This window comes from Mauremys mutica, chromosome 4 (assembly GCF_020497125.1).
Source record: "Mauremys mutica isolate MM-2020 ecotype Southern chromosome 4, ASM2049712v1, whole genome shotgun sequence".
NCBI lineage: Eukaryota > Metazoa > Chordata > Testudines > Geoemydidae > Mauremys > Mauremys mutica.
Window position 1 is genome coordinate 50804491 of NC_059075.1, and position 27966 is coordinate 50832456.

Sequence of the window (27966 nt, forward strand, 5' to 3'; positions counted from 1 at the left end):
ATAGTCTGATTAACCAGACTGCTTCTCCCCATTAGTAGTTCTTTCAGTTGATCATCAGAAGGAGTTTGCTGTGTTATCGGTGAGAAAGATAGACTGCCTCCAGGCAAGTTTTCCTTTGAATGTGTATGAGTATGAATGTGAATGTCTATGAGCCTTGGAATCCTGACAGACTGACTGTCTCTGGCTGGGTACAGAGATGTCAGTGATTTCTTGGGTTTACTGAAACTTAACTGCATTTCTGTCTCCTGTCCATCTTAACTTCTTTAAATCGGTGAGGTGGTTGTGGGGCCATAGCTAACAGACTTATTGGTGATTCATTTTGTTAAGGAAGAGTGCGGACTATCTTCACACATGTAGAGGATCATTCCCTCCTCACTTCATAAACAAAAACAAAAAAAAATACACTTTGCTGTGTGCTTGTCTATTATTTCCCTGTCACTAGTCTTCCATTTTTAGTGCAAGTAGTTAAGAAAGTAGTTGTTTTTTCAGCTTCAGTGTTCCTTGACACCAGTTACATCCAGGATAGGTGGTAGTCATTGGTTTGTCCTTCTTTTGGAATTGATAAAACATGGTGATCTGGGGTATGCAATGGGTTAATAATTTAGCTATCTGTCTTCCTTGGTCATACCAGACCTTAAGATTTTGATACAAAACAATATGAGCTGTTCCTCCCGGTACTAAAGGAAGTTGTAGATGTGTCTAGATCCCATCCCGTAGTGATTGCAGCAGCCATCTCTAGAATAGAGAAGTCAACCAGAAGATGGTGTGGTTGCTTAGAGAGTAAAGTATTCCTGCTGGTGGGAGGTTAATGTTTTGATATTTTGAAAAATATACATGGTATACTTTTAATTATGCTTTTATTTGCAATATTAATGTAGATTTGTTTGAAAAATATTGAGCCTTATTCTGGTAGGTGTCAGCGCTACCCACTTTTGGGGGGTTTCGTTGTTGCACTTCAAGCTGACAGATGCTAGAACTGCCTTATGTTGTAGATTTCATTCTCCTTTAGCTCATTTCCACACATTAAAAACAAACAAACAAACAAAACCCCTTTTCAATTATAACCACTTACAGATCACTTTGTAAAAGAGGATGGAAGGCTATCTTTTTTATGTTTTAGGAATGAAGTAATCAAATTTTGAAATATTTTGTCTGTTTTTATGTTGCTGGATTTTTAGCTGTACTCAAAGTGTATCAAGCAGCATCTGAATGGTCTGGAGTTAATAGGGTACTCAATAATAAAATTAATCAATTCATATTTTTAAGATTAAAGTTTCAGCAAAGTAGACATTTTTAAAGTTACATCAGTGTAACACTGATAGCTTTGAACTTTGATTTCTGTATGGACAGAGGAAGAACGAGTATATATACATATATGATATGATTTTGGCAATATATTTTACAGCAGATTCAGAGAAGGATGGTAGAGTTGAAGCGTGAGTTCCATTTCAATTAGTGTTTAAAACAATGTCTGTCTATTTCCAAAGTAGCTGTAATTAGCTCTGTATTTTTATTTCTGATTATGCAGTAGACAAACTGTCTGCTGCACCCAAGGTTTGCTTAAACCGCATCTTATTTTTTGCCAGGCTTAAGCACACCATCTTTCATTTTTTCATTGTTTTTTTTTTTATTTTATTTTTTTGCCTTCTGTCTAGTATGATATACATCCCTCTGTTTTGAAGTGTTTTGTGTATGATCATTTTGATCTACTATAACAAATCCCTTTCAGAAATAGCCCAATAGATTATTCAAGTACTGTACTTCAGCAGCCTACTCTTTAATTGACCCTATCTCATTTGAGGGGAAGGCTTTGAAGTCCTGAGCCAAACTTAGAGCTCATGGTACATGCTGTCCTCTATTTTTTTTAATGGATATTTCATTACATATTTGCCCTTTAACTGTGGCAGTATTGTCAGATTAGCATGTTGAATCCACATCAAGTGCTTATCTTATAATGCAAAAAGAATTCATCACAGAAAACAAAGGTCCATATGAATACAAACACATTTTTGTGAAATGATAAATGCATTTTGTGTTCCCTCTATTAGAATTTCAAATGAGATATTTAGCCTTTTTCCCTCCTCCTGCCCCCGCATTATATTAAACATAGATGTGGATACGTTGCATCATATTGGCTTCTGTCTTTGAGGACCTCTGATGAAATGCATTTTAAATAATGGCAAGGTATTAGCAATTATATCACAGTTATTTTTATGGATGGGCTAATTGGTTTAGTTAAAATAAGAAACCAGCCAAAACATTTGGTCATCCCTAAAAATGAATCCAACGTCATTTCTTTTTTTAGGCTCAGAGAAATTTAGTTAAATCTTCTCTTTTCCTCCTGATTTTTTGGTTGTGACTGAAGCTGAAATAGTCTAGTGCTTCCTTGGTTATGAAATCACAGACTGTGCAGCATGCATAGGATTCGCCTATGTCCCACCAGACTCCTGCAAAACCCTCTGTTGCCTTACACTCCATTACTGACCTTTCCTTTCACCTCCACCAGCTGCAACTGATCCCAACCAGGACTGGTTCTAGGGGTAGGTGAGCAGGGGAGGGGTCACCCTGGACACCAAGTTCCAGGAGGTGCCATACCACTGTATTGCTCAGCTTTCGCTTTCTCTCCACTGTCTGATTGGCCAGTTGATTGGCTGGTTTTTATTTGCTTGGCTTCTTGTGGAGGCAGCAGGCAGGGTGGATGGGAGGTGGTGGTCTCTGAAAATCTTTTCTGACCTACCCAGCAAAATGACTAGGGCCACTCCTGCGCACAACACTCTGACCCACCTTCATATTCCTTTTATTCCTTGATGAAGCGGACCAAACAGTTGTGGTAGATTCTGTGTTATGCCTTACCCTATGCTGTCTTTAACAGGATATTTCCTTGTATTTCACAGGATATATCCATCCATATATGATTCAGAGGAAGGCACATTTATTTTTACAACATTTGTATCCATATTTGAATTCTACCAAGCTCTTAACCTCAGTGATATTTTGTTGCAGTGAGTTGTATTACTCATAAGTTGTATTTTTAAAAAGTATTTCCTTTTATCAGTGTTAAGTGCACTGCATTTTAATTTCATTGTCTTTCCTCTTGTACTGTACTTGTGTTATGAGAGAAAGTAAATAGAAGCACTTGCTCTAATATCTCTGTACTGCACTTTATTTTGCACACATTTATTGTGTTTCCTCTTACTCATTTCCTCCCTAAACTATAAACCATTCCAATGTTTTCAACCTCTCCTCATACTGAAGTCTCTCCCATGCCTCCAGAAATTTTTTCCCATCTCTGAATTTCTTCTTTTTCTATTGTATCTTCTTTTCAGGTAGGATGCCCAGAACTAAACACAGCGTTCCAAGTGAGGACACACTGATTTATATAATGGCATTATCATGTTTTCAGTATTTTTTCGATCTTATCTGTTAATATAGCCTGCATGAAATCCTGGTCCCATTGAAGTCAATGGCAAAATTCCCATGGACTTCAGTGGAGCCAGGATTTCAGCCTCAGCATTTTGTTATCTTGACCACCACTACTCATTGAGCACAGATTTACATTGAGCTGTGCACAATGATTCACAGGTTTTATTTTTTCCTGAATTATTACAGTTAATTTGGAACCTAGCCATATTGTTCAAATAAGTATGAATAGTTCAAATTTACATTATTTTCCTTTAGTCAACTGTGCATTTTATTTGCTACCATGTTGCCCATTCACTTAGCATTGGTAGGTCCCTCTGAATTTCCTCAGTCTTATCTAACCTAAATGATTATACTGGGTCCCAGCTGAGTCAGGAATTGGGAGAGCACAGTGGTATACAGTCATGTTTGTGTCCCTCTGGGTCTCATAGTCCTGTGCAAAGAATTGGAGACCTGGGACCAGGACTGGATTAACTCATCACTGGGCCCTCAGCAAACATATATGGATGTTACTTAGCTAGCCCTCTTCTATCCATCTCAGTCAGTGACTGGCTCCTGCTGCATGGACACTGCCCTATTAACTCCCTCATGTCTACCCTCCACAGGGCTCCCTACTGTCCTTGTCGTCTACCCTGTGTAGGCACTCACTGCTATTCTTTTCCAACACATGGATGATGCTGGTGAAGCTCTGGTTGGTCTGGTTCAGGTACTGGAGCAGTAGGTGGCCCCAAGGCAGCAGAGAGGAGAAGCCACTCTTGCTGCCCCACTGCTCGCCCCTCCATCATGACAGGGAGAAAGGGGCATGCAAATCTCAGTGAGTAGCATTGCAACCTGGTGCACAGGATTGCAGTGCCAGTCAGGTTGGGTTTTGGGCACGTGCCTAGGTTGCCTGTGCCTTAATGTGTCCTGGCCTGGAACCATGATACAGGAAAGCATCTCTATTCAGGAGAGCACTGGAAGAAATGATTACATCCCATTGTCTTCAGTGTGACTTAATCATGTGCTTAAGTGCTTTCCTGAACTGAGGCTTTAGAGTCCAAGACTAATGTTGATGTGTAATCTACACATCCATGTGTAAAAACAATAAATATCCAGATAATTCATGAGTTCATAGCATAAACAATGAGGAGTCCTTGTGGCACCTTAGAGACTAACAAATTTATTTGGGCATAAGCTAGCCCATGAAAGCTTATACCTAAATAAATGTGTTGGTCTCTAAGGTGCCACAAGGACTCCTCGTTGTTTTTGCTGATACAGGCTAACATGGCTACCCCTCTGAAACCATAGACAGCATAGTTTTTCTTTGAGTGACAGTCCCTATGTAAAAATAATGAGGAGTCCTTGTGGCATCTTAGAGACTAACAAATTTATTTGGGCATAAGGTTTCGTGGGCTATAACCCACTTGATCCAGATACATGGAGTGGAAAATACAGTAGGCAGGTATAAATATACAGTACATGAAAAGATGAGAGTTGCCTTACCAAGTGGGGGGTTCGTGCTAATGAGGCCAATTCAGTTAGTGTGGATGTGACCCATTTCCAACAGTTGATAAGAAGGCGTGAATATCAACAGAGGGAAAATTACTTTTTGTAGTGACCCAAAAGAAGGCTAAGGGGAGATATGATTGCTCTCTCTAAATATATCAGAGGGATAAATACCAGAGAGGGAGAGGAATTATTTAAGCTCAGTACCAATGTGGACACAAAAACAAATGGATATAAACTGGCCATCAGGAAGTTTAGACTTGAAATTAGATGACAGTTTCTAATCATCAGAGGAGTGATGTTCTGGAACAGCCTTCCAAAGGGAGCAGTGGAGGCAAAAGACATATCTGGCTTCAAGACTAAGCTTGATAAATTTATGGAAGGGATGGTATGATAGCCTTATTTTGACAATTAATTGATCTTTGACTATTAGCGGTAAATATGCCCAATGGCCTATGATGGGACACTAGATAGGATGGGATCTGAGTACTACAGATAATTCTTCCTTGCGTATCTGGCTGGTGAGTCTTGCCCACATGCTCAGGATTTAGCTGATCACCATATTTGGGGTCGATAAGGAAATTTTCCTCCAGGGTATATTGGCAGAGGCCCTGGGGGTTTTTCACCTTTGTCTGCAACGTGGGGCATGGGTCACTTGCTGGAGGATTCTCTGCGCCTTGAAGTCTTTAAACCACAAGTTGAGGACTTCAACAGATCAGACATAAGTTAGGGGTTTGTTACAGGAGGGGGTGGGTGAGATTCTGTGGCCTGTGTTGTGCAGGAGGTCAGACTAGAAGATCATAATGTTCCCTTCTGACCTTAAAGTCTATGAGTCTATCTACAACCTATCCTGAAGGACAATCCCTCACTCTCACAGACCTTAGGAGACAAGCCAGTCCTCACTTACAGACAACCCCCCAGCCTGAAGCAAGTACTCACCAGCAACTACACACCACACAACAGAAACACTAACCCAGGAACCTATCCCTGCAACAAACTGCATTACCAACTCTGTCAGCATATCTGTTCAAGGGACACCATCATAGGATCTAACCATATCAGCCACTCCATCAGGGGCTCGTTCACCTGCACATCTACCAGTGTGATGTATGCCATCATGTGCCAGCAATGCCCCTCTGCCATGTATTGGACAAACCAGACAGTCTCTATGCAAACGAATAAATGGACACAAATCAGACATCAAGAATTGTAACATTCAAAAATCAGTAGGAGAGCACTTCAATCTCCCTAGACACTCAATAACAGACTTAAAAGTGGCAATTCTTCAACAAAAAAACTTCAGAAACAAACTTCATCAAGAAACTGCAGAACTGGAATTAATTTGCAAACTTGACACCATCAAATTAGGCCTGAATAAAGACTGGGAATGGCTGGGTCACTACTGTCTGAATTAGCTGGGGGTTCGTTCAAGCTTGGTATTGCGTGAGGAAAAGACAGGCAGGACCAGGGTAACACCGAAAAGCCAAGTGGCTGCGTTTATTTAGGGATTTTTTACAACTTGGGCTGGGGGAATAGGCAACTTTGGCTGGGATGGTATCAAAAGTACAAGCACACCCCAAAACACAGTAATAAGACACTTTATACTGCTCACCACACCACACCAAATAGGCAGACACACCAATCACACAGATAGGAATCGGGTTCGTCAGGGCGGTGCCCGGTGCAAACACAGAAAAGAGACCCACGGGCCACTGCCTCAGCCACCCTTGCTTTCACACAGAGGGTAAACCCAGAGTGTGGTGCGGCTGCAGCTGGGCAGATTCCACTCACTCAGACCGCGGGGACTGGACCCCCTTGGTCAGCTACCCTCTAAGTAGAGGCAGCTCCCAAGTTAAACACACACACACACACTGGACACAGACAGAGCAGTGATTCAAACACATAAAGCAGTTGGCAATTAACAATTCAATAACAACTAGAACTATTATACAAGCTAGCTAAGCAATTGTGCAATTCTGAGCTCACTAATACAATCCTGATATTCTGAGTAGATATTTGGTACCAAGTTAGGGAAGGAAACAAATAAGAGGCTAAATAAGCTAACTGTCAGATATCAAAAAGCCAATACCGCACTCCAGGCGCAGCTGACCAGCAGAGCAGACACCAGAAGCATGACGAGTTGATGGAAATGGATCCAAAACGACACGACACGAGCTAGCAATACCGGGAGGAGACTCTGGCTGAAAGGTTGATCCGGTCCTTCAGCTGACACACGGATACTCCACACGAACACGAGCTAGCTATTACCGGGAGGAGACCCTGGCCAAAAGGTTGATCAGGTCCTTCGGCTAACACGCGGATACTCCACCAAAAAGAAAATGGTCAAGACCAGATTTGCTGGGGGGAAACCTAGTTTTATTGAAAGGTCTCACTCCCTCGTGTCAGCATCTGATTGGCTCCCTGGTCCCTCCTCCCTTCAGGATTTGAGCTGTTGCCACCCCACGTCGGAAGGATTTGCACACGGCACACTGGAGTATCTGGGCAGAATCAGGTCTCTGTATACAGTACTCTGGAGTTGCTGGGCAGAACCAGCCTGACCTCCAGACGACCGGGCCCAAAAAGAGCGGGAAAAATGCACACAGCACCAAAATGTTGCACACGACACTACAAGTTGCTGGGCAGGATCAGGTCTCTGCACACGGCACTAGCCTGACCCTTAGATGACCCAGTAAAAAAAAGGAAAAGCATACACAACCAGTGTTGCTGGGCAGGATAGCATCTCTGCCCTTTAACAAGAACTTGGTCCAACATGGAGGCTGTCTTGTCCTTTGAACAGGTTCAAGATGGCCGTGGACCGACAAGTGGCCATACATAGCCATAACTATGAATCGGATTGCGACAACTACAAAAAATAATTTTCTCTCTGTTGATACTCACTCCTTCTTGTCAACTGTTGAGAATAGGCCACATCTATCATGATTGAATTGGCCTCGTTAGCACTGACACCCCCACTCGGTATGGCAACTCCCATCTTTTCATATGCTGTGTATTTATACCTGCCTCTGTATTTTCCACTCCATGCATCTGATGAGGTGGGTTATAATCCACAAAAATGTATGCCCAAATAAATGTGTAGTCTCTAAGGTGGCACAAGGACTCCTCGTTGCTTTTGCTGATACAGACTAACACAGCTACCCCTCTGAAACCAGTCCCTATGTGTATTCCTTCCACTGGGTACACATGCACACCATGTGCCCGAGTCTGGAAGTTCTTCAAAGCAGTGTCTGTTGGAACACACATGCACAGTAGCTCTCCTTGTGCTTCTGACAAAGATTCTAAGTGTCAGTGCACGTCAGTGCCTCACCAGTTCCTTCTTACTTCTGCATGGCCTGAGTTGTAGTTGTGTTCTCCTTCACTTCGTAGTATAACCTTTATAGAAAGCATTTGTAAATAGTTATATTCTTAGATTAGTCGTTTAAAAGTTAGAGTATTTCTTCCTCGTTTCTTCCTCCAGCATCCTGTGCCCCACACTGAAAAAGGCCAAGAGATGCTATTTTGTTCCTGCAAAAGGGGATGAATTATTCTCCCCTCTTGTCCCAAACTCACTGGTTGTACAGGCAGCTGCTGAAAGGGCTAGATCACACTATCAGAAGGCTACCGTGGCAGATAAAGACTGGCTCTAAGACTGGACTTCCTGTGGAGGAAGGTGGTCTTCTCCGCAGGCCTGTAATTTCGTGTCACTAACTACCAAGCATTGTTAGCTAAATATGATTTTAATACCTATTCCAGGCTTGCGGACTTCACAGACAAGCTTCCCACAGAAAACAGGACCCAGTTTCACTCTCCTCTAGATGAGTGGATGCTGTTGGCAAAGGCAGCCCTGTAGATGTGGCAGACATGGATGTGGCAGACATACACTTAATGTGGCGGGTATGGATTCCAGAAGTTTGGACACTGATCTTGTCACGAGGAGGGACTCCTGGCTGCAATCATCAGGGTTTCCTAGGTAGCTCCAAAAAACCATCCAGGACCTCCCTTATGGTGAGTCAAATCTCTTTGATGAGAAAACAGATGATTCCCTGATGATACTCATTAAAAGCCTCAAGACTGACTTTGTGTTCCCTGGTGATGTATACTTTGATCTCTCAGGAGGAAACACTAGCGGCAGCCCTATAGACTGAGGCCACCCTCTTCTCATGCACCTTTTTACCAGCACAAAGCCAAGCCAAGACACCCTGCAAACATCAGAAGATTCAGAGGCCGCCTTCTTGGCCTTTGCTACTGCCACAGCCTCTACTCATTCTCAACCACCAATGAAGAGACACTTTTGACATATTGGTTGAGACCCGTGTACCACCACTGATCCCAACCACCTCATCCCCTGTTACTTTTGGGGCCATCTTGCACTCTTTACCCACAACTGGAACAAGATCACTATGAACAATTGGGTTCTGGAGATTATCTACCAGAGATAGTCCATAGAATTTCTCTCATTTTCACCTCACAAACTCCTTTCCCGATCCCCCTTCGGGGAACACTCTCACAAGGTAATTCTTCAACAGAGAGTGGACTGCCTCTTACACCAAGGGGCCATAGAACACATCTCACCTCATTACTATGGGAGATAATTTTACTCCTCGTATTTCCTAATTTCCAAAAAAAGATGGAGAGTGGAGACTCATCTTGGTCCTTTGGCAATTCAACATCTTTATTTGAAAACTGAAGTTCTGGATGATTATTTTGGCATGTATATTCCCCTGCCTTCAGGAAGGGTTTGCTGCTTTCCACATAAAATACACATATTTCCATGTGGACATTTGCCAATCACACAGGAAGTTTCTACATTCTGTGGTAAACCAGGAACACTTCCAGTTTTGAGTCCTCCCCTTTGGTGTGGCTACAGCACTCAGAGTATTTACAAAAGTTTTCTCTGAGGTAGTAGCCCAGATGAGATGCCAGGGCTATATGGTATTCCCGTACCTGGACAACTAGTTCCTGGTAGGCCGATCTCGTCAAGAGGTCAGGTCAGCAACGAAGATTCTCATATAACTTTTAACAACCCTAGGTTTTTGCATAAACAACGAAAAATCTGTTTTGTTACCTGGAAGGTCAATCAACTATATAGGGGCGAGGCTGGACTAGATTTCTACAAGAGAATTCCTCCTCTCAGAAAGAAATCTCTCAGAAAGATTTCATGCACTGACTACCCTGATTTCACACATCACTTGCAGACCATGAACCACAGTGCACAGTGCCTTTCACTGTTAGGCCACATACGCCTACTTGTCTCTACTTACAGTGCCTGCAGGCTTGGCTCCACTCAATCTATTGACCAAGCAAGGACCATATCAACTCCAGGGTGATTGTTCCCACCACTGTTGTCACAATGGGATACTCTGCTGTGGGACCTCTTTGCATCCCAAATGAATAGAAATCTCCCCCTATATTGATCCAAAGCAGCCATGGGTTGAGACTCCCATGGCAGTGCTCTGCTGATGTCTTGGACAAACGTCCTCAGATATGCCTTTCCTTCCCTTCCCCTGCTTCCACATAGGGAGGATAAGTCACAACAGAGCCAACATCATTCTCCTTGCTCCCTATTGACCCAGGTAGTTCTGGTTCATGGAGATTTTAATAATATATGCCCATCCACCAGTCAGCATTTGCCTGTTCTCAGATCTCCTAACCCAAGATGGAGGGAAGACCAAGGACCCCAGTTCAGGCTCACTTCATCTGATGTCCTGGTTTTTGGTGGGTATCGGAAATAGAATGCTCATGTTTGGCCCCCATTCAGGTGATCCTTAACCACAGTAGAAAAGAGTCTACTAGAACCTGCTATCAAGCCAAATGGAGATGCTTTTCGGCCTGGGCACAACTGTTCCAATATTCTTCAATGGACTATGAATATAGTAAATCAGAGAGAAACAAGTATAAATGTAATGGCGGCATTATGTTTAATGAATTTGTCTACCATATGATTTTAATCCAAATCAGACTGATTATAACAGAGTAAGATATTATAAGCTATTGCTTTACTGTCAGTCATTTGAATTCTTTAATATGTCTAGTCAATGTCCATTTTGGATCCATATCTACATTAACTTTAATTACAGTATTCACTTTGTTTTCCTGTGCTAAATGATTGTCTCTGAAGTGCAATTTTATGATTAGCAGAGACTGAATGTATAAACTAAGCTAGGGCTGATTTTTCCCTTGAGTATAAAACAGGTAAATTCATAATGAAAGGATGTTGTCTTTGGATTTCAAATGAATGCAAAGTCTGTTGTGCTTTATAGGTTGTATTTTTAAAACTGTCTAATCACTCTAAAATTAACAGAAGAATATTAAAATTGAACATCAGAAATACAGAAGTTAAAGATGAGTCATGTATATTGGCTACTTATTAATATTTTTTCCTCTCAGAAATTAAAAATGTATGTATATATTGAGCAAATATTTTTTAATTATTTAACCATCTAGATTTTATTGTTTATTTCTCAGTGGCATAAAGCTGTGGTGGATAAATAAGGATATTAATTTCATTATGGAATTTCCTTGTAACCAAAATTTACAGAGTTCACAGGTGTTTACATAAATGTCCAGAATACATAGCAGACAGAGGTTTTCCCCATCTGAGTTTCCTTATCTCAGTATAGATTTAGTTGTATTAAAATGGTACATATTGCTAATAAATGAATTTAAATAGGGACCAGGACAAATTAACTTTAAAGAAACAAAATTGGTATAAATCAATTCTCCTTTTCCATTCAGAGAATAAAGCAAGTGGCCCAGTCATTCTGTCAGCTGTGTATGTTTAATTTCCAGGGAAGTCACAAATTTCCATTGAATGAGATGATTTGGGCCCCAAACATTAAAGTTCAGCTTAGTATAAGCCCTATTCCAGCTCAGAAATCCAAGGTCAGATCCTCAGCTAGTGTAAACGGAGCTCTGACAATTTATACAAACTGAGGACTTGCCTTCCACTGGTTGTCAAAATAACATATCAATGAAGAACAGGGCCAGCTCCAGGGTTTTTGCTGCCCCAAGCAGCAAAAAGAAAAGAGAAAAGAAAAAAAAAACCACGATTGCGATCTTCAGCTCTACCGCTGCCGCTTAGGTCTTCGGCAGCAATTCGGCGGCTGGTCCTTCACTCCGAGAGGGACCGAGGGACCCGCTGCCGAAGACCCGGACGTGCCGCCCCTCACCATTCACCGCCCCAAGCAGCTGCTTGCTGGGCTGGTGCCTGGAGCCGGCCCGGATGAAGAACAAAATGTCTCCCTCTGCTTTGCTATAATGAAAGAAAAGTGTAAATTCATTAATCATTGTGGCTGGATCAATGAATCCTTCCCAAAGTTCTTGTTATAATGTCCATGTTTTAGTATGGCTTAGAATTTCTTAGGGATGCTTGAATAGATGGCAACAAATGAGTTATGAGTTAAATAATAGTCTATTATGAACTGAATCCTGCAACATTACCAAGCATAGCATTTACTACTATGAGCAAGGTTAAGATTTTGTCATGATTACTTTTAGTAAAAGTCACGGACAAGTTGTGGGCAATAAACAAAAATTCATGGAAGCCTGTTGCCTGTCTGTGACTTTTACTAAAAAATAAGTTGGGGAGGGGAGGAATGACAGCTGGAGCTCTATGGAGGGGGGGGACTGGCAGCCACAGCTATTGGAGGGAGCCCAGCCCTGGCACAGCCATGCAGGGGGGAGGAGGGGCATGGCCCAGGAGGTGGCGGGGAGCACACAGCCCTGGCTGTAGCCCTGGCTGCAGCCGCTAACAGCTGAAGCCAAAGAAGTCATGGATGTCCTGTAAAGTCACGGAATCCATTAAATCTGTGACTAAATCGTATCCTTAACTATGAGTTAATGATTCATATTTTTAAAAGTATTGAGGCAGTCAGCCTAAATATATTTTTTCTGTTCTGACTGCCAGCCAGCTTTAATTTTTACGTACAGGCTCACAATGAGGAATCTGAAAGTTGAAATTTTGAACGTAAATAGTCCATGTTAAGCCTTTCCTATGTGTGTGTGTCTGCAAGTGTATATAATAATAATTTTAAAAGTTACAAAAAAGTGAAAAATCATTTTTGAACAGTTGTTATAATTTAAGGAAGAACCTAATAAAATCCTGCTCCTTTTGGGCTTGTCTTCACTGGAAAATGAGGTCATCATAAAACATGATCTTGGATCATGATTAAACCCTACTGAAACTAGCTTGCAGAATGATAAATGTCTCTTCACTAGAGAACTGGGTGATTAGAAAATACTGCAGGCATGCAGCAAGACCAAGTTCACTGCTGCTTACATTTTTGTTTTTCCTGACTATTTTTGTTTGAATTATGAACACTTAATGTTGCATTAACATAATGTTTTGCATTTAACTTTTACAGATAAAATTGTTCTGTCTAATATTCTGCTTGCAGTCTGAATTAAACAACAGAGTAGGCCATCACCATGTAAATGGTAGAAAGCTCAATTTTTATGCTGAGTGCATGAGCCATGATGACTTGTCAATTAATCTGCAGGGACCCCAACTGGATCAATTACAGCTTTAGTAGAAGGGATGTCAATTCTTTCTTTACCACTTGAGTCAGCCTGGGAGAAAGTGAGGATAATACTGATGAACAAAAGCAAAATGAGAGGATGACACTGAGCAACCAAAACTTTTCATCAGTTTATCCATTGCACATGGGACTGAATGCAGCAGTAGCAAAACTGCTTATAGAAAAACTAAATTTCAGATTCACTTCAGTCACAATCTTCATTTTTTTTTTAAATCAATAGCTAATTTTGGGTATAACTAAAAATGATTTTTTTCTTTCATTAACTTATCAAACTAAGAAGGCCAACAACATATTGGGCTGTATTAGTAGGAGCATTGCCAGTCAGGGGCAGCTCCAGGCACCAGCGCAGCAAGCGCGTGCCTGGGGCAGCATGCCGGTCGCCGTGAGGGCGGCAGTCAGGCAGCTTTCGGCGGCATCCCTGTGGGAGGTCTGCCAGTCCCGCCGCTTCGGTGGTGGATACGCCAAAGGCGCGGGACTGGCAGATCACCTGCAGAAATGCCGCCGAATCCGCGTCACCAGCGGACCGCCCACAGGCGTGCTGCCGAAGGCCGCCTGACTGCCGTGCTTGGGGTGGCAAAAAACATAGAGCTGCCCCTGTTGCCAGCAGATCGAAGGAAGTGATTATTCCTCTCTATTTGGCACTGGTGAGGCCACATCTGAGGTATTGTGTTCAGTTTTGCCCCCCCACCCTACAGAAGGAATATGGATAAATCGGAGAGAGTCCAGCGGAGGGCTATGAAAATTATTAAGGGCTGGGGCACATGACTTACAAGGAGCAGCTGAGGGAACTGGGGTTATTTAGTTTGCAGAAGAGAAGAGTGAGGGGAGATTTGATAGCAGCCTTCAACTACCTGAATGGGGGTTCCAAAGAGGATGGAGCTAGGCTGTTCTCAGTGGTGGCAGCTGACAGAACAAGGAGCAATGGTCTCAAGTTGCAGTGTGGGAAGTCTAGGTTGGATATTAAGAAACACTGTTTAACTAGGAGGGTGGTGAAGCACTAGAATGGTTACCTAGGGAGGTGCTGGAATCTGCATCCTTAGAGGTTTTTAAGGCCCAGCTTGACAAAGACTTGGCTGGGATGATTTAGTTGGTGTTGGACCTGCTTTGAACAGGGGATTGGACTAGATGACCTCCTGAGGTCTCTTCCAACCCTAATATTCTATGATTCTATGATAAATAAAAGTTATCGCATTTTTCAAAGTCTGTGCTGTGCTTTTTCTGCATTGTATCTGTTGTCTAAAATATCATTCACAAATGAGCCCAGACAATAATTTCTCACTAAGCCCCGCAATTTAGCAGTCCATCCCTGCTCAACAAAGCACTTAAATGTGTTTAACTTTAGATACATGCTCAAGTCCCATTGACTCCAGTTGGACTTAAGGATGTGCTTTAAATTAAGCATGAGCTTATGTATTTTGATGAATAGGGATGGACTTTAGCACATGCTTAAATGATTTGCTGAACTGGAGCCTAAGTCAAGTTTGGTATTCATAATTCTCTATTTAATAAGTAATTTGATTATTAACATGTTAACAACAATGCTGTTGCATTTCCAACTGCCTGTACCACATCTACAGAAATAACCACTGGAATATGGCAACTAGATTATGTAACAGTTTAAGGTCCAAACCCAATAGACAATATACATTAGTTTTGATTTACTTATTTATTCTGGCTGATGACACAGAAGGCAAATTTACTTTGACCAATGTAATATCTCACTGGCCTTCAAACCAGGCATAGATTTAACTGAATGTTTCAGGCAACACAAACATTTAAATATTATTCCTATTAACACAGAGCCTGTTTCCCTACAATAGTTGAATTTAGTACCTAAAGTATGCAGTGTGTCTATTTCTAAAATATGACTGCATTATACAATTAATAATTTAAGTATTAGTGCCTATGTTATGTTTGTACCATGTACAATAGGTCCAAGAAAAGTGAAACATTTTACATTTTAAATACATTTTGAAGTCTAAGGGCTTGATCCCACAGTATATAACTCACACTAAAGTCTATGGGAGTTGCCAGCATGGAATGTATCTCAGGATCAGCTCCTTACTTTGGATTTGTATATGCCAATTCATGTTCAGTCCAAGCCAAAGTAAACTCTTGAAGGAGCCTCCTAAATAATGTAAAATCTATTTTGATGATTTTTGTTTGATATCCCAAGGCCAACATTGACTTAACAATAGAATTGACCACTTTATTTTGAAAAACCCTAGCGCAGTAACTCCCCACAGTTGTTTTTCTTAGGTGATCTAAACCTTGCTTGGCTGAAATGCATCTGAATAAATGTATATTGTTTGTCTTCAGTCCATGTTAAATAGTTCAAAACTATTTTAATTATGAATCAGGATGTCCTAACCTATTGGACTGTCTGGATGGATGGACTGAAGGATGGAATTATTATACCTGGAATATTAAATCATTTTTTACATAGTCTATTAGGAAAATCTGAAACTTGGAAACTCCCTACAAAATAAATGACACGCCATTGATAAAGGTTTTTTGACTGGAGTACATTTCTAGGGTTTTGGGTTGAGTAAAGTGGAAAAGGATTTGTTTAATTCCATAATAGTGAGTCGTTTGACCCCATTTTTTATTTGATATGATGAAGATCTGTGATACAAATTCCCAAGTCTAAAAACTGGTGTGATTAGACAGCGCTAACACTGTTTCTCTGTAGAAATTCTTAGAAATGTTTTTCTAAGTGGTGCAACTTCATACAGAGACAGGACTGACTTCACTGCAGCTGGCCTTTATTATAATCAGCTCTATAACTAGTGTAAAACCTTCCCCTTGATTGGTATTTCAGTCCTCTCTCCATTAATGTGAAAGGAAAAGGAATGGGCCCAGCAGTGGTTGGGTCTCAAGACTTTATTTGGATTGAACCACAAAAAATTTGCGTGACATCGTTTGATGTATTACTTAGGCCCCAGTTCCCAAAAATATTCCTATTCAGGACAGCATCTAAGCATGTGCTCAATCCTGCTCACATCCATGGAATTTAAGCACATGCTTAAGTGCTGTTCTGAACCAGGGTTGATTTAAGCATATGTTTAAGTCCTGTCCTAAACTGTTTTATGTAATGCCCATCCCCATAGTATTTATGAATGCAATATCTGATCAATTAAATTATTCACAGATTAGTGCTGTGGTCAGCACTCACATGCAGCTTTAAAAGACATTTTTGTAGCTTTAGCTGTATGATTAAAATATAAATACACCATTTTGTTCACACCTCCAGGGATATATTGTCTTGCTATAAGGCCCTGGCTTATTTCCCTGTAGTACTCTTTACAGCCCCTTTCCAGTCCTTCAGATTGTCAGTTTCACTCCCACTCTTGTAATGAGGCCAAACAAATCTTTGATTCAAATTAAACATCTGAACGTTGATGATCTGGAACCAAAATGTCTTTATATACTGTAGGTGCCTATTCTATAAGCCAATCCCAAAATGATTATTCTAACTATCATAGCTGTTCCAACAGTTGGAATTGTTGCACCTTTCCCAAGAGGATTTGAAATTATGAGTGCAGGCCAATTTTTGATCTTTCTGTGAAACTTCCTATTCTTGAGTGATTGCACATCTCCATTCCAATTTAAGTGTGTGTGTGCTCCGAGTACAGCCACCGGAAATTTTTCCCTCAGTGCCACATGTCCATAGCAATAGTTTATAGGGCATTGGTGTTTCCATGCTCCCTCAGTTCCTTCTTGCCACCCAGGACAGTCGCTGGAACTTCTCTGACCTTGTTCTTACAAATCTTCCTCAGCGGACTTTGTTGCCTACTTTGTACATAGTTTTATTCATAGTTAGCTAACTTTTCTTTTGCAGTTGTTAGATTTAGTTTCTCTGTTTTAGCAGAGTTTCCTTTGAACTGGTGCCGAGGCCTGGCGCTCCTGTCACCATCCAAGAACGCTGTCACTGTTCACCATCTCCGGTGCTGAGGAAGAAACAGAAGAAGATGTTCCCCGACTCCTAGAATGGCCAGACATGGAGACCGCAGCAGAGCGTGACCTGCACAGGGCCATTCCGCGGCTCCAGCAACTCAGGAAGTGCCATTCACTCCAGCCACATTGGAGGCGCCATTGAGCCTGGCACTGATCAATCTGTCAGCACTTCGACGGTACCATCCACGCTGGAGTTTTCTGCTGCAGCTAGAGACCTGCTCCTGCTGTCGGTGCTGGCATTGCCAGTGGTACAAGAGCCAATGGTGTCGGTGTCAGCGGGCAGAAGAGAACATGTGACTACTGGCTATAGCTCGGTACTGAGGCCCTCGGTACTGTCTAACGGGGAGCTGGTCATGGTGGCCCATCCTGGTCTTCCCTGCCTTAGAACTGGTCACAAGCACAAGTGGGAAGTGCTCCTCTCTGTTCTCCAGACAGAGATTCCTCATCATCGGAATCCTATATCTCCCGCAGCAACCGGCCCCAGCATGCAAGTTGGTACTTCTCTGTGATGGACCTGGGCCAGGCATTCTGTCAGTTGCTTGGCCTCCTGGACAATGGCAGATGCCTGTACAGTGGTCCTTCTGGAACCCATTGGTGTTTTCCCCTACACAGAGTTTTCGATCAAGACACTCCTACTCGGTGGCCTCTGAGGGAAGAGTACTGCCACCTCTTTGAGCAGACCCTGATCCAGGCTCCAGTACCGGACTGGTACTGACTACGAGGAGACAACACCATGTGACTCAGCCAGTGCCGAAGGCAAAGACCAGTACTCCCTGCAGGTGCAGGATTCCTCCTCTTCTTCTCCTGACGAGGCCTGTGGCAGGAGCTGACATTGCGCTCTCTCATGACAACAGTGGGACTCTTCTTAAGAAAGTGGCCCAAAACCTGAGCATCCAGATGGAGGAGGTTAAGGAATCCTCCCACTCTTTGTTGGACATCTTGGCCACAGTGGGCCTGTCAAGAGTGGCCCTTCCCCTCAACAAGGTCATCAGGGACCCAATAAAAGCCCTATGGCAAACCCCAGCATCCCTACCTCCCACAGCCAAAAAGTCCAAAAAGAAGAACTTTGTCCTGGCTAAGGGATATGAATTTTTACATGCTCTCCCACTCCCAGTATCCTTGGTGGTCTCAGCTGCCAATGAACAAGAGTGACGGGTTACCACTAAGAAGCTAGACCTGTTTGGGAGGAAGGACTACTCAACTGTGGGGTTGCAGCTCAGTTTTGCGAACTAACAAGCAGTTTATGACTTTAATATTTGGGACTCCTTGTTAAAATTTAAGGACTTGATGCCCCAAGAGGCCAGACACGAGTTCTCCTCTTTGATGGAGGAGGGGAAGTCTGTAGGAAGGGCTTCCCTACAAGGGACCCTGGAAGCTGCAGATTCAGCAGTCAGGTTCATGGCCTCTGCAGTGGTTATCCATAGAAGTTCCTGGTTCCAATCCTCAGGCCTCCCACATGAGGTCCAACAGACTCTCCAGGATCTTCTCTTTAAGGGCACTTTGCTCTTTTCAGAGCAGACGGACTCTAAGCTCCATGGCCTCTAAGTTTCCAGGGCTACTATGAAGTCCCTGATCGTACACACCCCGGCATCTATAAGAAAGCATTTTATGCCCCAGCCTTCCTTCTGGTTCTTCCCTCCACCGTCCCAGAAGGACTCACAGAGGAAGAGAAGCTGAGACTTCAGGCAGAGACCTCCACCCCAGTCCTCTCATCATCAATGCCTGCTTCCCCAAGACATTCCACGCATTCTAAGCAAGTCTTTTGATGGGACTCATGGGGACAGCGTACCAGCCACAGAGACTTTGGATCCAACCTGCACTTTGTTTGCGGACCACTTGTTCCACTTCCTTCGGGCATGGTCCCGTATTATTACAGACCCTTGGGTACTAAGCACAATAGAAGTGGGATATACCCTCCAATTCAATTACCTTCCGCCCACCCCATCCTTCTCCCCGTCTCTCTTCAGGAACCCTTCTCATGAGCAACTTCTAGCCCAAGTAGGGTGACCAGACAGCAAGTGTGAAAAATTGGGATGGGGGTGGTGGGTAATAGGAGCCTATATTAGAAAAAGACCCAAAAATCGGGACTGCCCCTATAAAATCGGAACATCTGGTCACCCTAAGCCCAAGAGGTGGAAGAGGTTCCACAGAAATTAAGGAGTTGAGGGTTCTGCTCCCATTATTTTCTAATCCTGCAAGCCAAGGGAGGTTTCAGATCTATCCTGGACCTGTGGCAGCTCAACAGTTACCTCAAGAAGCTAATGTTCCACGTGGTCTCATTGTATTCCATCATCCCCGTCCTAGATCGAGGGGACTGGTACACCAGCCTTGATTTAAGAGACACTTATTTTCACATTTTGATATTTCAGTGGGACAGAAGATTCCTCAAGTTTGTTGTGAATCGCATGCACTACCACTTTGCAGTTCTCCTGTTCTGCCTATCGGCAGCACCACGCATGTTTACAAAGTTCATGGTGGTCGTAGCGGTCTACCTAAGGAGGCAAGGTGTTCAGGTTTACCCTTACTTTGACGACTGGCTGGTCAGAGGCTGGACTAGGGCTCAGGTGGAGTCAAGCATACATCTCATCCAGTCAACCTTCTGGGATCTAGGCCTACTAATGAATAAGCAGAAATCTACCCTTTCCTTGGTACAGAGGATAGAGTTCATTGAAGTGGTGCTCAATTCTGACCAAGCCAGAGCCTTTCTCCTGGAAGGGCAGATTCAGGCAATCATGATGCTTATAGAGCACCTCAAGGAATGCCTGATTATAGTGACATGGAATTGCCTGAGGCTGTTGGGTCAAATGACCTCATGTACTTATGTAGTTCAGTATGCAAAACTTTGACTCAGACGTCTCCAGGCATGGCTAGCTTTGGTGTACTCAGCAAAACCCCACCATCTGAACACGATCCTCATGGTTCCTCCCCCCAGTTCTCATCTCCCTTGGTTGGTGGCTGGGCCCACTGGTGGTTTGCGTGAGCATTCCGTTCCCATCCATCGCTGTCCCTTGTCACAGACGTATCAGCACTGGGCAGGGCGCACACACACCTACATTGGAATGGACACATGCAACACATCTCGAAGAACAACAGTTATGGAAAGGTTAGTAACTGTTTTTGTTTTTTTAGCATTTGACTGGGCAAATGGTAATATGCTTCCTGTTAAGAAATGGTCTGCATCAGTGGCCCTTCTTGTCCACTTTCATTTTCCGTGTTTGATAATGACATGCGGCTACAATGCTCCTATGCAATGTATCTTAGCTTGTGTCTATCTTCACATAATGATGCAATCTTATAAAATAGTGCTTAGAAAAATTTCTTGAAATTTGGTTGAATCCTTTGCTAATTTATGGCAAAGGTTTAATGCACTAATCATTCTTTATGCCTTTGCTAGAAAACAGATAATACTCATTCTAGATTACCAATATGTTATTTATCACATTACCTCAGAGAGAGTCTTAATAAATCTGGATGAATGTAGCAACTACCTCATACAACCATTATGAAAAAATGGCAAATAATCACACCTTTAAATTTTGATGACAACATTTACAACAATTTAAAAATTAAAAAAAAATCCTTGGTAAATACATTACGATATACTGTAAAAATGAAGGATTATAAAATAATGTAAATGACAGGCTTGGATGCGAGTTCAATAGATATTATGAACAAACATTTCATAAATACACAGGTTTTAATAGTTGTGACTATGATAGCTCTGGTAAGAGATCAGTATTATTCTAAGCAGTACAAAAGTTGGAAAGGAAAGTATAAAAGTTGGCTGCAACTTTAGTGTACATCTGAAGGATTGGCAAATATACTTAGAAGCACACTTATAGATTTTTCTAACATTCATTTTGGTATGGCTGATAGTTACTAGCATTTTATCCTTGGAATATTTACAAGCAATTGCAAATCCATACTTCTCTTTCTATAAATTAAATTCTACATGAATAAAGAATTCCGTGTACAATAATGACCACAAGAGAGAAACTCAAGATAATAATGATTGTATTTCAATTATATCTGGAAAAAAAATCAAATTACCTATTACAATAAAATATCACATAATGACACAGATTAATTATGGTATGTATTAGCTTTATCTTTTATATGTTTTTGTTTTACAGCTTCTGCCACATTTGAAGACTTTCAGATCCGTCCCCATGCTCTGTTTGTTCATTCATACCGAGCACCAGCCTTCTGTGACCACTGTGGAGAAATGCTGTGGGGTCTTGTGCGTCAGGGACTTAAGTGTGAAGGTAAGTTACATTAGCATTTGCTTTCCAGTCTCAGTCAGTCAAGCATGCCACTTCTGTGCTTGACAGTATCTGAAAATTGTGTGGGCACCAGAACTATTCTTCTGGTCTCCAAGGGGCATCCCATAATGCATTGTGGAAACTGGTCAGAATATAGTGAGCCTGGAGCCAATCCAAGGTATTACAGCGTACTTTTTGAGACAGCAAGGCAGTACAATCAATGCAGCACAGTGTTGTGTGGACATATGGAGTAAAATCCTGACTTTGCTGAAGTCAATGGGAGTTTGATTTCCATGGATCCAGGATTTCACCCATGGTTTCTAATTCAATATGGGCTGTACTGGTGCAGGTACAACAGTGTGAACACACAGATGGTTTAGGAGTCGTGTGTGCATGAAAAAAAGCACAAAACTCATTGCATACCTATTGGATGACTTTCATTTCAAGGGACAATCACACAATGTAGTCTCAAAGTTCCCTATGTTCCACATTAATTTGGTGTTCATTCACTTTTTGCTATTGAATATTATTTACATAAAAAATGAAGAATATCTAACTGAGATTATAGCCAGAATTTTTTCCACTAAAAAGTGAATCCCACTTAATTTTCCTCCATGAATTGTTTGTTTGTTTGTTTTCTTCATTTTGGGTATTTGGCACACACTGCATATTTGAACCTAGGCAGGTTGAGAGGCATGGCTCATTGTTTTCAGCGAGGGCTACACTGACCAGGGTTACTCCAGCCATCAAGGAGAATTTTTTGAAAAACGAAAAATAAATTTGTTTTTCTCATTTTCTTGTCTAGTTTTAGGCCCTGAATCTTTTTTAAAAATTGTTTGTGGAGTCTACATTATCTTCCCTAACATTAAGTAATGATGCAAAGCCATCAGGCTTAGTGGAGTCTGTATGATTTGTACTTAGGGTATGGTTGGGATGGATACCCTGGCAGAAAGTAACGGCATGTGAATTTGCCTAGAAGCGTATTCATTGTTGAACAGAGTCCTTACTGGTTAATCTCACTCCCCTCTGAATTGCTTATTTATAAGCATTTAAATGCTTATAATGACCAGAGTAGATTATTTAGGAGGAGGAGTTCAAGAGGCGTAAGCCATTATTCTGCTGGGGAAATGGGATCTACTCTCTTCCCTTTTAAAAAAGATATTGTGTTTAAATAAAGAGTAATTTTGTATGGTTTTCTGACCTAACTCATTGATAAATTGAGATGACAGAAAAAGGACAACATGAAAATAAATGTAGCAATTCCTGGAGTAAAGCTAATAATGGAATAAAAATATTGTGGGAATTCAAAACAAGTTGCTTAGTATGACTAAAGTAACAAGGATAGTGATGATGATCTTTCTCCTCCTGGCCTAGAATAAATGAACAAATGGTAGCTGAATGACTGAATCTAGTATCAGAGGGGTAGCCCTGTTAGTCTGTATCCACAAGAACGAGGAATCTGGTGGTACCTTAAAGACTAACAGATTTATTTGGACACAAGCTTTCATGGGTAAAACACCCACTTCTTCAGAAGCATGGAAGAAGAAGTGCATCTGAAGAAGTGGGTTTTTTACCCCCGAAAGCTTATGCCCAAATAAATCTGTTAGTCTTTAACGTGCCACTGGGCTCATCGTTTTTCTGAATCTAGGGAACCTTTCTTGGGACAACACAGTAAACTTTCTGAATGTCTGCTGCTTTGGAAAGTCCAGCTATTTTATGGGTACATTTGTAATCCTTACTCTTCAAGATATCCAGGCTTCTTTAAAGGGGAAAAAATGTATATCCCATGTCGTCCATAGACAAATAATAATACTGTTGGCTGCAAAATATTGTATTGTTTGAAGTGCAAAGATAACTAGATTTACTAGTATTGATATTCGCTTTCATGTGTTTAGTTACAGGCTGAGTTTACACACATAATTTACAGAGGCCCAGCTGCAGAACGTTTGGTGAAGATGCTCTAAGCCGATGGGAGAGAGCTTTCCTGTTGGCTTAATAACTCCTGCCTCCATGAGAGGTGGTACCTATGTTGGTGGGAGAAGCTCTCTCACTGACATAGCGCCGTCTACAATGGCACTTAGGTTGGTATAACTTATGTCACTCAGGGGTGTGGATTATTCACACCCCTGAACAACGTAAATTATACCAAAGTAATTTGTAGTGTAGACATAGCCTTAGAGTTTGATATTAATTGTTTGTAAGTAATAATAACTTCTTTAAATCCTGTGGGTCCAAAATCTTATGTTGACTGGGATCCTCGGGAATACCACTGGGTTCATTGGGATTGAATTGGATACAAATCAACAAAGAACATGAAACATTTTTTGTCAGCTTTCACTTTCCCCCATCTTTATTTAGCCATAATCTGGTACTGCTATCTCCAATTGCAAACTCTCCTCCCTTCACAACACCAAATGCCAGGCTATGCTCTCTTCCTCATGAGGTCTTGTCATACTATAAAATCCAGAATTTAGGCACAGAGGAGGGTGTGATCCACAAACCTTTTGGTGGCAAAGGGTGCATCCCCAAGGTCAGATGTATGCATATTAAGTTTACCAAAAGGTGGCATGTGAGATCTCTGCCAAGAGTCCACTGGTCATCATAATCATTGCGAAATGTATGTACGGATAAAGTCTAAGGAATTATGTATCTGTACTGAAAATTATGTTCTTAAGGTGTGTTAGTTAGGGCAGATCAGCTCCTGTCAGGTAGGAAGGAAGAGACACTTTTATGTCTCTGTGACTGGTAATGTATATATTGAGTATTGTCCGCTTCACAATGGAGGCCTAGCTACAGTCTGAGCCATATGCTAATCAAGAGATTGTAAAATTGCCAAGAAAGAGGCACACAGGAAAACAACAACCAGCAGGGAGGTGTCCTGATTATGAGGAAAGATAATGATTGTGGAGGTATAATTGAAGATACAGGGAGACATCCTGAATCTTTTCCACTGAGGAAGAAGGCTGACAATTTAGCTTGTCTCTTGAATGGAAGATCCCAGCGAAGCCTGCCTGTAATACATGGGAAGAATTTTGAGTGAGCTCTGCCCTATAAGACATGACAGTAACTCGTTAGTTAAGTCTAGGCTCTAGAATGAGTGTTATGATTTTATTTGTATGTAACAATTTGTTTCCAATATTTCTACTTACCATCTCTTGAATTTCTATACTTTGTTAAATAAAAGTTTAATCATTTGTGCTATAAACTTATCTAAGAGCCATGTGTTAAGTGGAGCTGTGATCTGAGGTGTATGTGTTAAGCTGGGGTGTACAGTTCCTTTGTGAGCAGTAAATCTTTGAATGCTGAGAGCATCCAGTGGACTAGTGGCTGGGCACTCTAGAAGGATGCTTGGATGACTTGGGGTTTGGAGTGTGCCTATCGCTAACCTGCACAGGGCCAGCAGAGCCTCCGTAGGCTAAGCGGCGAGTGCTTGTGTTGCCCGTGCTGGTGGAGTCAGGAAGCTTACCCACGACAGGTACAGGCAAGGCTTTCTCACACTAAAGGCAGGCGGAAGCCTCACTCTGTACCCCAAGGAGGTGTCACAGAGGGTTGTCCATGTCTAATCTTTATCTGAGGAAAGGCCTTTCTGTCATGTACATTTCTCACACCCTGAGCCTAATTCTTTTATCTGATTTTATACCAGTATAACTCTACTGACTTCATTAAAGTTGCTCTTGAACAATGCTGGTAAGAGATCAGAGTATAGATATTTGCTGTGATGATTCTCACTTTATCCAGAGCATCTGTACTGAGCTCCTGTTGGAATGTTGCCAATGACTGACGTGAAATTAAATCTTTTTTCCCTACCTCCCATGTACTGAGTATAAAGCCACCATAGTGCCTTCCGCTCATAGATTCTTGGCAAATGAGGGACTAAGACTGAGGTTTGGTCATGGTGGTAACTTTTGGAAGTTTATTAAATTATATATAAACCACTGAGATTTCCCTTAACACCTTTTTAAACTAGCAAAACTTAAAGCTAAATAGCAATGCTGAATAACAATAGCTTCAGAGAAAATTAGGGTGCCATTTTTGTTCAATATAAAAATGCATTTCTACTTTATTCTGAAATAATCTTTAATAGGAAAGTTTCATGTTTTCCTTTTCAGGATGTGGTCTAAACTACCATAAGAGGTGTGCATTTAAAATCCCTAACAACTGCAGTGGTGTACGTAAAAGACGACTCTCAAATGTTTCCTTAACGGGACTCAACACTATTCGGACAGTATCTGCAGAACTCTCACCTACCACCCCAGATGAGGCCCTTCTGGTATGCAATTATCTAATTATTAAAATAATAGACTGTTGCAAAAAAAATGAAATTCAATGTTTTGTAAATTTACCACACTTTGTTGTGAAAAAGAGCACCTTAACACAACAGGAAGGGCACTGTCTCAGCATATGAATGCATATTTGTCAAGCTCTGCTTCCATCATAACCCGAATACAGTAAATAATCCATTTTTGAAGGATTATGGTATTTGAGGGTCTGGTGATGTCACCTTTTCTTAGATGAGTAGTCCCAACTGATTGTAGAATTGGAATTGGTATATAAATTAGAATTGATATGACAAATATGTTTACTGCATAATTGAAAAAAAATCTGTTATGTCAAAGCTGCATTTGTATTGATTTGTGGTACAGTGAAAAATGGCCTCAGGAGAACACTTGAAATGGGGGCTCATTAAATATCTGAATAACTTCTGCTCTTGGTTTTGTGTGTGTTCAGACGTTTTTCATCTGTGTAGTGCATGAACCACAATGATTCCTACAGCGCTTTAACTAGTAAATAATCCTTTTGCAAATAATCCTTTTGTATTTGGTGATGTTTACATATGCATCTTGTTTTAGAAAAGAGTATTAGGTTTAGGAAGAAATCTTAGGGCTTGTCTACACGGAACCAGCAAAGTACTGGGGTGTGCTTTATCAAGGACTCTAATATTCTGCACTCTAACTGTCCCAGATAGCTCCTGCTGGCACACTCTCGTTCACGTTAACATTAATGTGCCATCAGGGTCTACATGGGACAATTGGAGCGCTTTACTAATCACACTGCTTTGTCACATGCTTTGTAAACAAGCACTTAGTATAAGGGTGATAACCAGCTTCACTAAAATAAAATACATGTATTTATGTATTTCATTTAAGAACAAAAAGTTAATGACTAGAATAAGTTAGGTTACTATATATATTTTTGTCATGGAGAGGGATACCTAAATAATATACACAGTGCCATAATTAATATATTTTAATAGCTAAAAAAGCTGCACTGTGCACACAGAAATGAACCTCATGGTAAATAAAAGTTTGAAAACATTTTAATTCAAAAAAGAGGAAAGAATTTATAAGCATATGAGAATAATCATTGTCTTGTTTTCTTTCCAATTAAAATGTTACACTTATTGAACCTGACATACGACAAGAGCGTTATTCAAATGACATAGGCCTAGTGTTACATGCAACACCATCCATGAACCCCAATTATCTACAGATGCCACTAATTATCATTAACCTACTTAGAAATTCAGGTGCACATTATGAATACATACATTTTTAAAATAAAAACTTACTTAAAATATTTAGTAGAACAAAAAATAAAGTTGCAGATTGGGCTTTTCAAGGTTTATTTTAGAAATGCACACTTATTAATGTCATTACAATATTGATAAAAATAGAATTAAGAGGCAATATGACACTATTTTAGATTGTTTCCAGAACTGTGGTTAAAAGGGTGGGGGGGCTGCTACTTTATGTAAATTTTAAACAGCTTAAAATTGCTGCAGGACTTAGTACTGCCAAAAAAGACACATTGGATTAAAAAGGATAAGATGCTTCTCAGGAACAATATATAAACATTAATATTTGATTATTATGTAACCCTAGGGTGAATTTTGAATGCCATGTATGGAAAGGGCAGGACATTGTTTTTTACTTCACTTGATGCATGATTACATCTTAAGAATTTGCTGTTCCTAAAAAATAATTGTTACAAATAATTTTGGGAGGCAGGATGTGTTAGAGGATTGGTGACAGAATATGGAACCTTTGTCATTTAGGCCATTTGTCTGTATGCAGCCCAGTTAAGTAATGATTCAGATGATCATCTAATGTCTGGTTGGTGTGGCCTACATATACACCTCTACCTCCATATAATGCTGTCCTGGGGATCCAAAAAATCTTACTGCATTATAGGTGAAACTGTGTTATATCGAACTTGCTTTTGATCCACTGGAGTGCGCAGCCCCGCCCCCCCGGAGCACTGCTTTACCACGTTATATCTGAATTCGTGTTATGTCGGGTCACGTTATA

General features: G+C 41.3%; 1 protein-coding gene across 6 annotated transcripts in view; it reads left to right on the plus strand.

Moving 5' to 3' along the window:
• PRKD1 (protein kinase D1) overlaps positions 1–27966 on the plus strand; it is a 294163-nt gene that overhangs the window by 191362 nt on the left and 74835 nt on the right. For 4 of the 6 annotated variants that reach the window (XM_045016463.1, XM_045016460.1, XM_045016461.1 and 1 more), the window contains exons 3-4: positions 21530–21661; positions 25768–25928. In XM_045016463.1, the coding sequence (XP_044872398.1) occupies positions 21530–21661; positions 25768–25928 (293 nt within the window). The other 2 variants (XM_045016464.1, XM_045016466.1) reach the window with 2 other exon arrangements.